The sequence below is a fragment of the Mytilus galloprovincialis genome, chromosome 2 (genome assembly GCF_965363235.1).
Source record: "Mytilus galloprovincialis chromosome 2, xbMytGall1.hap1.1, whole genome shotgun sequence".
NCBI lineage: Eukaryota > Metazoa > Mollusca > Bivalvia > Mytilida > Mytilidae > Mytilus > Mytilus galloprovincialis.
Genome location: NC_134839.1, coordinates 68,466,078 through 68,483,277, shown reverse-complemented (window position 1 = coordinate 68,483,277; position 17,200 = coordinate 68,466,078). Strand labels below are relative to the sequence as shown.

Here is a 17,200-nt window from a genome sequence, read left to right as displayed (position 1 = left end):
AAAATACATTAAAGGTTAAGCTAGGCATCATATCTTTATTAATGAAAAAGCAAAAACAAGGGCTGTGCGATATTTCAGTTCGCGAAGCTTTTCAATTATGTTTTGAACTATCTGAAATAAAAATGATAAAGTAATAGCTTTACAAAAGTATAACTGTTTCCATGACAAACATTTTATTTTACATTCCACAGGAGCATCATATCTAAATTCGTCAGAGTTTTACAATTAAACTTTGCCATATGAGCTCTTTTCCAACATTTAATGCTGGGAAACATCCAGTATCTAGAATGTTTTTTCTTTGCATGCAACCAGTATGATATTAATCTCAAATGGAAATCGATAACGAGTCATTTTTCTTTATCAACTTTAACAATCTGAGAGACATTCATTTTGTATCTTTCATCTCTTCATTTAACCATAGAATTTGCACTTGAAGATTCACCTTAAATGACTCTTAAATTGTATATATCCCAGCCTGGCTGGCCTGGGTACTTTTCCAGATATCCTATGATGTTCAATAAATTTGACTGTTTTCTATTCCGGTCATCAACTGTACTGTACCATTATTCGCGGGTCACGCTTAAGATAAAGAATTGGTGAATATTATTGAGTTCACATGTCTACATTTTAGTACAGAGGTAGTTCAAGATATAAAACCATTGACATACTAGTGTCTAATTTTCTGTTTACCTGAGCACTCAAGGGACGTGGTAGGGTTTTTCTAACGCTATGGTGGTCCAGTTAGGTGTTTTGATTCTTACGTTATGTACTCTAATTGGTATGTCAGTGTTTATCAATAATTTGTCTATGTAATTTCTTTTACATTTTTACAAATTTGTTTTAAAATATTGACGTGAATTTATCTTTTTTTCTCTTGCTTTTTCTATGTTGAATAAAGTTATATAAATCAAAACAATTCTTCTTTGAGAAATGACTGTAAACATAAACGTAAAGAAAAAAAATCATTATGTATGTTATAAAAAAATAACAATTACTTTAATACGGAAAAATAGTTTTATATCTTTTGCCCTTATATTATATAGTGCGTTTTCGAAGTTGTCCAACTAACGATGTTTTGATATGAATTTGAAAGTATCGAAATGCATTGTACTCTTAACTTATTACACACTGACTTTTACTGTAGTATTTGATATTCTGATGTAAATTTGTTTTGTTTTTAGGAGTACAGAGTTCTTCGCCTCCATTGTCAGATGAAGAGATTAGGTCGGTATTATCCTTATTATCACATTTATACAATAAAAACTTGATAATTCATGGTGAACTTTTTAATTTCGAATTAGATATTGAAAATCCTACAAATAAATTTTTTCTGTGTTATAAAGCTAGTATTCTTATTGGCATTGTGAACAAACTGTAAGAGCTTTTAATAAAATTATTTAATTCCAAATGCCTTTGTTATAGTATCATAATATTACACAAAACAAGATGTTTTTGTATATTTGTAGCCGTTTGTCACCTGACCTTCAGGTTCAGTTTTTACTACCGTCGCATTCACTTCAACAACATCACACACGTGTAGGATTCAAAAGTCGCTATGTGGACCATGCTGGACGTATCCATGCAACTAGACCTTCTGGGGCCAGTATAACGGTAGATGCAACAACAACAGTTAGTGATTTAGCTCTTTCTAAGGTAAGACACCTTATATTTTATAAGCTGAGATTCACGCGAGATATCAAATGAAAATGAATGACCTATGAAAAAGTAAGTGACTTCAACAGTTAAGGGTTTTGTAACTGCGGTTTTAATTATGAATTTTACATCGTTCCTATATTATGTCATTGTATAACTGCTTTGTTTGATATGCATTTCCATTTAGTGAAGACAAAACCCATAATATATGCTTATTAAAAAAATTTATAGATGATCTAACACTGAAATTTTATATTTTTTTTATTCAATTAATAAATAAGATCGGTTTTAATCAAAGCATGTGTCGAAAATTTTTCTGATATTCCCGAGAATATTCAGTTCTGGGTTCGATGTTGTCAGTAGTAAAGTACATGTATAAAAGGATAAAATTTAGTGACCTGATTCTTTTTCAGGCATGTACAATCATTGCCCTGATGACCAGACATATGTCATCATCAACCTTTAGTCTTGTTTCCAGAGCACATGGTGTCGGTATTTTTTCAAAGTCAGAGGGAATGGGAGTTTATCCTGAAAACGCCAACCTGAGAGATACTGCACAATGTCGTGGTAGGTTAACGAACTCAGTTTAGTTTTAATGTTTTTTCTCTAAAATATTTTTTTGGAAGATAATTTAATGATTTTATTTGGAATAATTTACGAAGTTGCAATACATCTAAAACAACTTCATAAATTAGTTTTCATTTACCTTCACAACCCTTCTAAATATATATCTTCTTTCGTCTTTTACAGGTACATGTAGCGGTTCATGTCAACATACTTGTACGTTTGATGGAAGAAAGTATGACTCCATCGCTGGTCTGACAAATACAAGATCTGTTGTATTGGATGATAATATTGTTTGTAATGCCCAAGATCCTTATGGACACAAAGAAAATGTTCTAGTTCATGAATTTTCCCACCAAGTCCATAAATATATGTCAACAACAGACAGGAACAGGGTACGTATGATGAATAATTTAACAAATGTACATTTGCGTGTTTAAGGTATAATAAACTCTGGCTAGTAAATCGAGATTCTATGAGGAAGAATAATTGTTAACCTTCCAAGAGCAAATGAGTTTTCAAATGAACTAATGTGCCTGTCTTTATGTGTGTTTCTTGTTTTATCCTGCTTGTAAAGGTTTTTTTAGTTTACAAATGTCCCTTTCAGGCTGCTCTTGACTTAATTCAATATTGTGTATCGTTCGGATAGTGTCAAATGTATATACATTACATTCTCCAAAACGTTTTCCCTTTAAAAAGAAATATAAGGTGTTGCAGATATAAATGCAAGTAGCGGTACACTTTACACTCTACGATTGTTTTAATGTTTGGTCACATAATAATGAAATTATAGAAATATCTTGTACGATACATAAGCAGTTAACGACAGTGATTGTTTATCACATTAGGTAATGCAATCAAATTTTAAGCACAAATTCGGTAACAATTTGCAAAAAAAAAAACCATTGAACCCGTCATAGAGGGTCCCTTATATGTCATTTTGTGTTTTGTTGTTAGAGTTAAAAAAAAATTTAGTGATTATGTTGTCTTGCCTGGCGTTCTAAAACTGATAATATTTTACTGTTTCCGTTTACAAATCAAAGGGCATCAAACCTTTAAGAATGACAAGTACATCAAAATGAGTACATTACGGTTAAGGTAAAAAATTAAAAAAAAAACTTTATATTGCAGTTACAGTATATCTTTAATTACATTAAACAACGTCATGTGTGGAAAGATGGATATGGTACGGCTAACTCAGCTGAGTACTGGGCTGAAGCATCATCGTCTTTCTTCCATACAGTATTACGAAGTGGCTATCATAGTCCAGCTGTAGGAATGGATGAGTAAGTTTTTAAAATGGGTACATGCATTGAATTAATTTGAAACCTAATAAATTAAATTATTAGCAGAAAAGGAAGGAAGTGAACATAATCGGAATCACAAGGTCTCTGGAGACCTGATGCGTACATTTCTCTCATGAAGAAACTTGTGTTTGTGTCAGTAGCGATACTAATGTTTTAACACTAAGGTTTTTCTCCACCAGTTGTAGATTATCGTAGATTGTGTTGTTTTGCATTTTGACTGTATCATATGTAAGTAAAAGCCCAACTGTAATATCATCTTCTGAAATTGTGTGTGTCGACTGAGAAATGTAAACCCCTTGATTTGTGGCAAGTAATTTCGTTTCTGAATGGGTAGTTGATAACAGTAAACTGAGATTGCTATTCTTATCAACGAGTTTGAAGCAGACAATCCTGTCGGTATAGTTCTCTCAACTTTAATTACCTGAAATATGTATAAACTCATTGAAACATAATTTCCGTACTACCACAAAAGTACAAAAGAATCAACAATATGAACATTTGATAATCTTTACGTTAAATATTGGTTTTTCGTATTGTGTTACAGAATGTATTGTAAGAATTTTTAGTATAAAACAAGCCTGTTAATAGGGCCATACAATTCGTTCAGATACTTTTTCGAAAACTATAAAAACGGCATTGAATTACAAATCAAACATAGAAATAAGACATCAAAATATTATTTGCAGCAAACGCTAAACACAGCAGAATCTGTCACTAATGATCATATCAGTATTCAATGCTTCATTCTTTTAAAATGTGTACCTTTTTTATGAGTGTTCCTCAATGAGCATATTTAATTAAATAGCCAATTTCGCTTTTTCATTTGCATGTCACTCAGAAATGCAAGTGTACGAAAAACAGCAAACATCGCATACTGCTCTTAAGTAATGGCAAAACTTAATACTTAGTACTGATTCTACGAGTGGAAATGTCTCGTTGCCAAAGAACAAACTGAAGATTTGTTTCTCCTTTGAGATTTTAATGACAGCACATTAATGTTTACTCGACCCTTCAGGTTCATGTGAAGACTAATTGATACGTTCTTCGTCCCCTCTTAATTGGTCCTGTGTCATTATGATCGAAGAATAAATGTAATTTAGTGAAATATTCGATTGTTTCAGGTGTAGTTTTAATCACGTATGTAGATCAGAAAGTGAAAACAGACAATGGATAAAGACTCACGATGTATGGCTGTATAACTTGTTGGTGAAAGTTTACACTAATAACCGACCATCAACACCTAGTGGTCTAAGAGTGTGCATGTAAATAACTGAATCATAATAAATTATATGAAACTTTCAAAACGTATTAAGATATAAAATTATAAACAAATTTGTGCTTTCTGCTTATAAAATTATGAACTTGTGGTATGATTGCCAATGAAACAACTATCCACAAAGGATGAAAATTGGAAGCTGGCCTATTTCATTCTGGTGTACTGAAACTTTACTTAACTGCAAATACTAAAATAAAATATTACTACCATTGCGAGGTTTTAATAGTTTGTTCTTATGTCGTTTTCGAGACATTACCTTGCAAGATGAGTGGCAGAGTTGTTAAACCCCGCCAGGAGCCTGTAATTCAGAGGTGGTTTTTTTACCTTATATTTCATCCTTTGTTTTCAATCATTGTTTTGTACTTGTTAATGTTGACGGTTTTCTCGTTTGAATAAATTTACACTTTGTTATGTCGGGGTCGTTAATAGCTGACTATACGGTATGCGTTTTGCTAACTGTTGAAGGCCGTACATGGTGACTTTAAGTTGTTAACTGCGACATCATTAGATCTATGGTGGATATTTGTGTCCTTGGAAATCATACAACCACTCGTTATTTGTAAATATAACAATTTGCTCTTAACGCCTTGCGATGAGATTACGAAGAAGCAAAAACTATTGAAAGTATCGCTAATGTCAAAGATATACAAGATGCAAGGCCATGCTTGTAGATGATTGATTGAGTGACATGCCATTATCATTATATAATAAAATGATAAAATAACGTTAAATGCATGAGCTTGTCAAGATACTTTCCGTATTTCCGTATTCGTATTTTAGATGGTTAAATACGAATCAAATTTCACTTCAATATATAGTAAGTCACCCAGAAGTAATAGTTTGTAACATCGATTGCTTACTGCAATGTCAATCGATCGAACTTGTTCATTCAACAGTTTCTTTCAACGTTATCCAATGAGAGAATGGTAAAAAAAATGAAAAACCGACGAACAGAAAATCGCAAACATTATAAAGATTAACAAAGACTTCAAGCAACATAAACACACAAACCGTGTGCTTCGAAAGCAAAAACTGATCCTGCTGCATAGTTTGCATCCTTTTTGCTACTGTTGTCAAGTATAAATCGGTAATAGTTTTCAATAGGAGATAATTCTCAATTGAACGATGATGTCAAAATACTAGTATATCATCTGTAACCTATATATGACACATATTTTTTATGGTGGAGTCCAAGAAGAACATTCGAAAGGATTAATACAACGTTACCACTACATACCAATTGTCTATTAGATTAATTGTAATAGCAACCGTCTCATAATGAAACCATGAGAGGAAAATAGAATTAACAAAAGTACCGAACTGTAAAGTGATATCCATATAACCTGACAAAACAAAATGTTAGACTATAGCAACTTACGGAGAGAAATAAAATACAAATGCCATATATCTGACTTAAAATAGGTATTTTCCTTTTTGGTGAGTTAAACCTGGATGAAATGAATTATCTGGAATATCTTATCAACTTGGAGATAGACACTCCAATTGCAGGAGCTTTTAGCATGTTACTACATAGAAATGAAAGTTAACAAAAGAAAAGAGGGACGTAAGGAACATATCCGATATCATTTGTTAAACGGTTATTCCATAACGGTCAACCAACTCGTGATGGCGTCCGTAAAATTTACGAAGGGATGATTTCAACTTCACCATTTGGAACTCTTGGTTTAATAGTTTCCTTGTGAGCAGTAACCCTCTATCAAGAAAAGCTGATATCATCATTCTCAGTGTCGCAAAGTTTGTTTTGTCGACTACTCTTTTCTTTATTTTTTAGATGAATGTCAGGATAAGAAGCATACTTATCTGTATCTGTGGTATTCTTTATTACATTAAATTCAACAAAGAATTTTAAAATGTCCTCACGTCTCGTGTTTCGTCTACAGAAGATTAATCTGTCATATGTAAGACTCATTAGTTCAGCTCTAAGCAAAAAAGTTATACACCCAAATAAATTATGAAGTTTAAGTGATTTGATGACCCAAAAAGTGTTGCCAAATACAGACAGCTACGGTAATCTATTCCTAGAGTAGAGCATCCTTTGTTGAATTTTAGATTCGTAAACAGCTTATATACAGCAATGACAATATGACAAGTTCGATGGGATATATAAGTTTAACAGACACCAAACTATAAATTATTGAATGAAAGGACAATTTCTATAATGTGGAACGTGAAGTTAAAGGATAATGATAGCTTTTGTTCAATCTTCATGAAAAGCTTCGGTACGAAATGTGTCCTATATCAAAAAGGTGTTATGACGGCAAGAAGCGGAGCATAGTTGGTTCTGATAAAAACAAAGCACGGTATCCAAGGCAAGACTGTTTACCTTAAAGCCTTTAACAGAGAGAAACGTAATTTCAGCAGCAATGGAAAAAAAGATATCAGATAGTGGTCTGGATTTATTCCAACTGCAATTGGCCAAAAGAAGAGATACAGACAATGGCATTAGACTAGTGCTGGCTGAGAAAAACACATACGGAAAACCTCGTGTAACTGCCTGCAAAAGGGTAGCTACAAAGATTTCAGACTACCTGAATTAATAAAACTATTTATTATCTTTTAAATTTTGTCTCTTTCGCTAACTGAGAAAGGTAGCATTTCTTTCATTCATTTAAAATTACTTATTTGTTTACTTTTTTCATGATAAAGGCCGATCGTTAACAAAAAGAAAATGACTCCTGTGCGTTGGTACTAGTATATTTTATATGGTCTTTCTGGTTTTTGTTATAATAGATTTTCATCTGTGCTGTATGACTTCCTTTACTTCCATCTAATTCAAGTTGTATCGCCTACCTGTGGTTTTGACAGTGGAAGAATAAACGCACCCAAATTGTAGTGGTCATTTACAGTACCTCAAAATGCACCTTGCTGATATAAAAATAAGATGATGTGATATGATTACCGATGAGATAAATACATTTTTGATAATTTACTAAAGTGTTATAATTTGAGGTCACCATACAGCATTCAACAATGAGCAAAAACCCAGGCCGTACAATAAACTATGATTTTAGACAAAGTAGTGTTATATATAGTGTTGGTGACCTTCTGCTGTTGTTTTTTTTTATTTGGTCGGGTTGTTGTCTCTTTGACACATTCCCCATTTCCCATCTAAATTTTATTATAGCACACCCACAAAAATAACTGAAAAAATCAGTTGAAAAAGATGACTTTAAAATCGGCACAAAGCAACAAAATAATTATTACCAAAAAAATAAACCTCCAATCATGAGATATTAGTTCATCAAATTTACACAAAATAACAACCGGCACAATTACGACAGGCACAAGCTGTGGCCATCCCATTCACGTAGAAAGTTATGTAAAAGTACACAAAAATAGCAAACTGGAAAATCATTCTGTTGGAAAAGACGACTTTAGATCGGCACAAAGCACCAAAAATAAATAAAAAAACAGAAAAACACTGTCATTGAGGTATTTGTTCCTCATATATATAATTTTTTTATATATCTTTTTAAGTACAGCTCTTTATAAGAACCAGGCAGAGTGTCATATACATGTGATATATGGGGGGTTTCCAGATTTTATCTATAATTGGACTAATAAAAGCAATAAATGAATAAAGCTCAAAAAATAATTTTGAGTGTGAAAATATGAGTGGTTGCCATGGTAACGGACACACTATTTTTGGGTTGTTAAGCATTGTAAAATCATAAAAAATCAGCTAAATCACCACATTTTAGAGCCTGGGCCCGTATGCATAAAGCTACTTAAGTTAAGATTTTCCTTAGTAAACACTTAAGTTAAGGAAACTCCGCCCTTTTTATCTAAGTGGTATGCATAAAAAATCTTAAACTAAGTATTTCCTTAGTAAAATCTTAGTTATTTTAAGTCCCGCCCACAAAACTTAAGTGTTATGCATAAAACCCCTTATACTAAGAAAACGCTTAACAATTAACTTACGTCTAAGGTACCTATAGAGCTACCTTAAATTTTCAGAAATAGTTAAAATCATTTGAAAGAATATTTTTTTTGCAAATCATTAATAGCATAGATAAAATTTAATTGATTAAATAATAATATCAGTAATAAAATACTAATAATTCGCTTAATATTAACGATCATCGTAGTTTTCTTAAAATCACGTATAATAAACAAATCAAGTGATAACAGAGGGTAGATATATAATTTCATCATACCATTATTTCTCAATGTCGTTGTTTTCTATACCGAAGAGTACTCAGTTTTTAAACGCATGGACTTCATGCTATAATAAATTATTTTCTTTTGTTTACTCTGTACGTGCATTTTTACACACATAACTTATAACGTTAATCTGTTTTAAGTACACCTCGTGGCATCAATTGTAACCGTTAGTAAAAAAAAAAAAACAGTATGAAAAGAAAGAAAGATGAAGACTGCATGCATGCCAAACCTTGTTTTCTGTATGCGTGTGTGTATGAGCGGCATCGGTTAAATTTTCCATTATTTAGTTTCATTCTAAAGATTTAAGGCAAATTTTTCCCAGAATTTGTTACACTTACAAATCGGAAAGTTTTAAGACCTACCCATAGCCAGTGGTGCATTTAAAGGGGGGGGGGTACGAACATCCCTTTTGAGGAACAATTTGGTTTATAATTTAGGAAATCATTGGAGCTCTTATGGCAGTCAGTGCCCCCCCCCCCCCCCCCTTTATGAAAATTTATGGATCCGCCACTGCTAACCCATGCAGGGTCGGATCCAGCCATTTTTACAATTGGGTTCGTAACCCAGAATAAATGGGGTTCCAACTATTAAATTTGTTCCCATGCACATAAATTGATCGTCGAAAAAAGGGGGGTTCCAACCCAATGACCCCCTCGATCCGCCACTGCCATGCGAATCGACGTTTATATAACGTATTTATGGTACCTTAACCGTATTTTTCATGTTTCCTTATATATGCAGTGATAAGTTGCTGTTAACGAAAATATTAATAATTGCACTTAGATGTTGATAATACCTTGCTGTGAATATATCAATCTAATCATGTGTCTTAGTTAAGATTGTAGGACCTTTTTTGAAAATGCCCTCGTTTTTATATGGATTCGTGGAAAATTGATCCTTCTCTTTTTTTTTTTTGTAAAAAGAAAATGATAAAACTATTTATTTCAAATCGAAATAGATTTTTTTAAACCAATAAATAAAAAGTAAGAAGGAGGTCTGAAAGGGGGGACGACAGTCCAAAAGCAGCTGAATGTTTTATTTAAAAAAAGTTTTATTAATTTATTTGTAAGCACTTGCTTACAATGCTACACTAGTGCTATTACCAATGTCATTTCAACTGATCGGGCGGAGCTTACGTTTTAATTTGCATAAGGACAGTCTATTTGAAGATGTGTGTGATAAGGATGATAGCCGTTATAATTATTACTGATTTCTAACAGATCACCTATCAGTGTCATCAAAGGAATTTAAAAAAAACAAAAAAAACAATGACTGGACACTTCATTGATGAGTTTATCCTAAAACACCTATCTATAGATGGACTGGTTTATTGTGAGCGAATCGGTTAAACTCCGCCCAGTCAAGTGAAATAAATTGAGTAATACGCCATTGGAACCTTTATCATGCAAGTTTTGTTAGAGTTTAAATAATATTGTTGTCTCTAGAAAATATAACATCCATGAAGGATGCATTAATTTAAAGATTGAGTAGTTTTAAGTTTTGGAAACATCAAAACGTAAATCGTTTCTCTTATGCATTAATGTTTCATCCGTTTTTAGTTATTGAATTGTTTAACATACCGACATCCATTTGACCCAGCTCTTAATAAAAGTATGTATTGATCAATCAATGTAAATATTCATAACAAACTTTTACACGGATGATCAGTTCAAGCGATGAGCTAAATATACTCATACATGTATATATCATACGGTAATTAAAGAAAGGTTCCGATTTAAGTATTCCTTAGTTAAATGAAGACTTACGTAAGTTTATGCATACGACTTAAGATTTTTACTTAACTAAGGGAATTCTTAGTGAAATCTTAGTCTAAGGAATACTTAAGTTAAGATGTTTTATGCATACGGGCCCTGATTATGAATAGAATCATGCATTTTTCATTAATGTTCATATGTAACATTTATACAACTTGGTTTAAGCTTCATTTTAGTGAAGATTGCATGTCAACCAAGTTTGTATATTTTTTTTTAAATTTTGCGAAAAAATGCATATTTTCAACATTTCTGAAATTGGGATTTTTTCGAAATTATCAAATTTTCTCAGGTGTTTTTAAAAAAAGTGCAAATGTGTGCAGAATAGTTAGCACTGTAGTAATGAAGTTTGGATACTACTTTACCAAATCAAATAGAAAAATGAGTGGGATTTTTTTTAATTTTATCACCATAGCAACCGATTTTTTCCTTGGAAACAGTTTTTATTTGCAGAATATTGCAGTTTTAGAGCTTAAATGTCCTGAATTGTTTTATAACCAATAAGAAAATACATAAAAGCCAACTCAAACTTTAAATTACTATCGTCAAGTGTTGTTGACTTCAATTGTTACCACGGAAACACATATTATCCATAGCAACATCCACTTAAAAACTGCAAAAATAGAAATTTATGTAAAAAAATACATAAATAGAGGGTCTTTATTTTCAAATTGGAATATGGCTTCATTCTTTGCTTCACTCACAGTCTTGTCTTGGTTTTTTTTCCTTCAGATTTTTCAATAAATGTGATATATAATGTAACATTGGGGTTGGAGGGGGGATATGGGGTATGTTGATTTTTTTAAATATTGCATACAAGTAGATACTTAAAAAGATAATTGCATTTGGTCTGACTTTGTTCCGAGTTCATCATCTGATTATCAATTTTTGGAAGTTAGCAGATGATGAACTTCATGGGTTTACAATAACTGGGCCAACCTGGCATATGGCAAGGCAAGATAGATATGGCCCTAACAATTGTAAGAAAATTCTTAATTTCTTATGGCACACACCGGTCTAAGATGTTATTCCAGCATAAATCACAAAATTGACCTGTAACATTATATTAACAAACCAATAATAGAATCATTTGGTCAAAGCATTTCTAAACTGAAACTTAAGTGTGATGGACGGATGGATAGACGGACAGGCAAATTGAACACATTTTAAGTTGGTGGTGACTTAAAAAAAATAATAATAGTCAATTGTTGATCGCTAATATCAGAAGTCCAGTATAATGGAATCCTCTTTAAATATACATGTAGCTATTAATATATCATTAATAACTCTTTTGTTGTACTACTATCCCGCAATTAAAATTCAGGATCTCCGAGATAGACAAATAGAATACATCTGCTAAGTTGGAATTGTGCTAATCCCGGTAAAATAATAATGCTATTACCGGCAAGATTATCATATCAAAATTATCAAGCAAAATAATTTTATCAATTATGAATTATTCCTTACTATGCGTCGTTCTACATACATCTCATAAGTTCAAGATTCCGATAACATTATATCTTGTTTTGTGTGTGTGTGTGTGTGTCAAAAGGAAGGTTGGGATTGATTTTTGGAGTGTTGGTCACAACAGTTTAGAAATTAGGGGCCAAAAAAGGGCCCAAATAAGCATTTTCTTGGTTTTCGCACTATAACTTTAGTTTAAGTAAATAGAAATCTATGAAGTTTTTACACAAAGTTTGTGACCACAAAAGAAAGGTTGGGATTGATTTAGGGAGTTTTGGTTCCAACAGTTTAGGAATTAGGGGCCAAAAAAGGGCCCAAATAAGCATTGTTCTTGGTTTACGCATAATAATAATAGTATAAGTGAATAGAAATCAATAAAACTTAAACGCAAGGTTTATGACCACAAAAGGAAGGTTGGGATTGATTTTGGGAGTTGAGGTCCCAACAGTTTAGGAATAAGGGACCAAAGAGGGGCCCAAATAAGCATTTTTCTTGGTTTTCGCACCCTAACTTCAGTATAAGTAAATAGAAATCTATGAAATTTAAACACAATGTTTATGACCATAAAAGGAAGGTTGGGATTGATTTTGGGAGTTTTGGTCCAAACGGGTTAGGAATAAGGGGCCCAAAGGGTCCAAAATCAAACTTTGTTTGATTTCAACAAAAATTGAATAATTGGGGTTCTTTGATATGCCGAATCTAACTGTGTATGTAGATTCTTAATTTTTGGTCCCGTTTTCAAATTGATCTACATTAAGGTCCAAAGGATCCAAAATTAAACTAAGTTTGATTTTAACAAAAATTGAATCCTTGGGGTTCTTTGATAATTATGTAAAAACATGTACTTAGATTTTTCATTACGGGCCCAGTTTTCAAGTTTGTCCAAATTGTTGTCCAAAATTTAACTTTGTTTGATATCAACAAAAATTGAATCCTTGTGGTTCTTTGATATGCTGAATCTAAACATGTACTTAGATTTTTGATTATAGGCCCAGTTTTCAAGTTGGTCCAAATTGGGGTTCAAAATTAAACTTTGTTTGATTTCAACAAAATTGTATATTTGGGGTTCTTTGATATATGCTTACTCTAATCATGTATTTAGATTTTTGATGTTTGGGACCGGTTATCAAATTGGTCCACATTGAGGTCTAAAGGGTCCAAAATTGAACTTTATTTGATTTCATAAAAAATTGAATTCTTGGGGTTCTTTGATATGCTGAATCTAACCATGTATTTTGATTTTGGATATTGGACCATAATAGGTAATGTCCAATTTAAAATTTAAAGCTTTTAAGTTCAAGTTCTGAGACCACATTCATTATGTGTCAGAAACCTTTGTTGTGTCAACTATTTAATCACAATCCAAATTCAGAGCTGTATCAAGCTTGAATGTTGTGTCCATACTTGCCCCAATGTTCAGGGTTTCGAACTCTGCGGTCATATAAAGCTGCTCCCTGCGGAGCATCTTGTTTTTGTTTCAAATTTCAAAAAAAATATTTTGTTATTCTCAACGTTTTTTTAACCTTTACATGAATTACGCCCCTATTTTCTGTATCTGTCTCTGTAACCTTTATAAAAGACTGCATTAATCCCGAGATTTGGAATGAAACCACTAAGCTGAGAATATTTGCATAAATGCAAGATTAATAACAGTAATAATTTGAAGACAAATTCCTTACATGGTCTTATTTAATTAAATGCAACACTAGAAACAGCGCAGTACATACCAATGCTATTTTTCTTTGTCATTATCAATGTTTTCTAGTCCCAACAAGTTGTAATCATTCATGAATACAAGACTTTAGTGTCCCATGTGTAAAAAAAGAATAAATTTCCGATGTCCCACGCGTTGTGCACACATTTGATCGATTCAAGGTACAATGGCAAAAACTAAAATAAACACTTTTATGGCCGCGCCGCAATTTGGGAGGGGGGAGGGGGCGTTGTAGTAGGTTTAATCCATGTCCGTCAGTTCATTAGTCGTCACAAAGTTGGTTTCTATTTTGCAATTATAGTTTGCCTCAATCAAATCTTATGAAACATGTATACACAATGCTTATTACCACTAAACAGAGATCAAGTTTGAATGTTGTTGGTTAACTATAAAGAAATTTCTAAAAGTTACCATTTGCTCTTAAGATGTGGTATAATTGTTAATAAGACAACTCTCTACAAGATACTAATGATCATAAGATAGTATCCAGAAGTAAATTTTGTAAAAATAAAATTCTATTTTTTTCCGTATTTTACTTATAAATGGACTTATTTTTTTCTGCGGGGAAACATTACATTTACTCTGTGGTTAAAGTTTTTAGAATTTTAATAACTTTCTCAAACTATCCTGGGCACGCTGGGTTTGTACCAAACTTGGACAGAAGATTATTTATGATCATAAGATAGTATCAAGAAGTAAATTTTGTAAAAAGATAAATCCATTTTTTCCGTATTTTACTTTTAAATGGACTTAGATTTTCTTCCAGTTAACATGACATACAGCCTGCAGTAAAAGTTTTTAAAACATTTATTAGATTCATAAACTATCCTGGATTTTTACCAAGCTTGGACAGAAGCTTCTTACAATCAAAAGATAGTATCAAGAAGAATATTTTTACCGATTTTTTTCCTCATTTCTGTCGAGCCTGCGATTTACAGCAAAAGTAGGCAAGACACTGGGTTTCGCAGAACCTTTACAAATTTATTCTTAAGGCATTCAAATGAATAAAACTTGAGGTTTCCAAAATCTGACAAAAATCCCAAAACATGACAACTATAATGTACCTTAACTTAGCTCTGAAGCTAAAATCAAGTTATATCGATGTTATATAAGAAATTTCTGAGAGAAAAAAATGATTCTATTTATAATCAGGCTAGCCGACCAAACGTTATCTTTTCAAAAATCTTCATGTATGATATCTTTAAAAAAATGAACCTACCCCCCTTTTTTACCTTCTAACCCCAATATTACATTATATATTACATTTATTGAAAAATCTGAAGGAAAAAAACCAGACAAGACTGTGAGTGAAGCAAAGTATGCAGTCATGTTCCAATTTGAAAATAAACACCCTCTATTTATGTATTTTTTTACATAAATTTCTATTTATGCAGTTTCAAAGTGGATGTTGCTATGGTTAATATGTGTTTCTGTGGTAACAATTGAAGTCAACAACACTTGATGATAGTAATTTAAAGTTTTTATGTATTTTCTTATCGGTAATGAAAAAATCCAAGACATTTAAGCTCTTAAACTGCAATATTCTGCAATTAAAACTCCGTTTCCAAGGAAAAAATCGGTTGCTATGGTGATAAAACTGAAGAAAATCCCACGCATTTTTCTATTCAATTTGGTAAAGTAGTATCCAAACTTCATAACTACAGTGCTAACTATTCTGTACACATTTGCACTTTTTTTAAAAACACCAGAGAAAATTTGTTAATTTCAAAAAAATCCCAATTTCAGAAATGTTGAAAATATGCATTTTTTCGCAAAAATTTTCAAAAAAATTACAAATTTGGTTGACATGCAATCTTCACTAAAATGAAGCTTAAACCAAGTTCTATCAATGTTAGATTTGAACATTAATGAAAAATGCATGATTCTATTCATACGCAGGCTTTGAATTGTGGTGATTTAGCTGTTTTTTGAAAGATTTTACCAAGCTTAACGACCAAAAAATAGAGTGTCCGTTACCATGACAACCACTCATATTTTCCCACTTAAATTTTTTTTTTGAGCAATATTCATTAACTGCTTCTACTAGGCCAATTATAGAAGAAATCTGAAACCATCATGTATCGCACTCTGCCTGGTTCTTACAAAGAGCTGTACTTAACACTTCTGCAGAGAAAACTTTATGCTGTGTGTAAAACCATATCAATAACAACGATCAAACAAATAACTGTTTAAAACAACACTGCTTTCAGAATTGGCGCAATTTGTTCCCGCCATTTCAATTTTATTTACAATATGACTGAACATCTTTTTTTAGAGTACGGTGACCCTACTTTTTTATTTTTTTATTTTGTTTAATAGATAAAAATGAATATTGTGTTGAATTTTTATGAAAAAAACATTGGTCAATTTTTTTTAAATTACTATATTTAACCTCAACGTTGCACCACAAAAAGGCGGGAAAATAGTTATAGCAAATTATCGATATCTCTTGTTCTTCAGAAAATAAAAATACGACTAATGTAGTTTCTGCAAACAATAAGGGTTAACAAAAGAAGAAAATTTCAAGTGATTCGGACTTTTTATAAAATTTTACATGGCATAGAACTACAAGTCACGATTTTCAAATTCTAAAAAAAAGATGGCGTTCCAAATCGAAAACGAGGTCGGTGACCCCATTTTTTTTAAAGTTTATTTTGAAGCTTTAACATAGGCCAAAGTGTGGACAAAATTTAAAGGAGATATTATTGGTAGATCTAAATAGAAGGATTTGTCTTTAACTAGCTGGTAGTAACTGCGAGTACTGTCAGATCTGTACCCTGCTCCGTCCAGTCTGTGTTTTTGTTAAACGATTTTCACCGTTGTAATGACCTGATCAAGTAAGCCCTTTCCAACTAATATTGTGTTATTGCATCACTGTCCCAGATTGAGCGCTCAAAAGCATAGTTAACCCATACATATTCTGACATTCTGTGTGTGCCAGTAGGTCATTTGTTGTTGTTGGTTCATGTCTGTCATATTTGTTTTTTGTAAATTGTTTTGTTATAAATTACGCAAAACAAACGTAGAAAGGAAGAATGTGAATGAACAATTCGCGTTCAATGCACATAAAACACAGATTTTGCGTATAAAACAAATCGAATTTTACTATTGGCGGTGATTCAACAATTTGTATTCGATGAAACATAGCAAAATCATATTTATAAACTTGATCTTCAATACTCTAATTGTGGTTGATTATTAGATTGAAGATTTTCCGTATACTTGAACTCTTATTCCAAAATATGCATGTATAAATCACATGTAA

General features: G+C 32.1%; 1 protein-coding gene across 1 annotated transcript; it reads left to right on the top strand.

The window, feature by feature from the left end:
* The first annotated feature begins 623 nt into the window (after positions 1–623).
* On the top strand, positions 624–4,856 carry LOC143064227 (uncharacterized). The gene is made up of 7 exons (XM_076236892.1): positions 624–778; positions 1,182–1,224; positions 1,467–1,653; positions 2,067–2,220; positions 2,404–2,612; positions 3,349–3,503; positions 4,646–4,856. Exons 1-7 carry the CDS (start codon positions 730–732, stop codon positions 4,788–4,790), a joined length of 942 nt encoding a protein of 313 aa, XP_076093007.1. The 5' UTR covers positions 624–729; the 3' UTR covers positions 4,791–4,856.
* Positions 4,857–17,200: the final 12,344 nt, after the last annotated feature.

Bases quoted from the DNA above. Each gene is read 5' to 3' on its own strand.
- LOC143064227 (XM_076236892.1), top strand. From the start codon at position 730: ATGGTGGTCCAGTTAGGTGTTTTGATTCTTACGTTATGTACTCTAATT. The intron at 2,613-3,348 runs GTACGTATGATG...TTTATATTGCAG, and splicing joins CAACAACAGACAGGAACAGG to TTACAGTATATCTTTAATTA. The intron at 3,504-4,645 runs GTAAGTTTTTAA...CGATTGTTTCAG, and splicing joins CCAGCTGTAGGAATGGATGA to GTGTAGTTTTAATCACGTAT.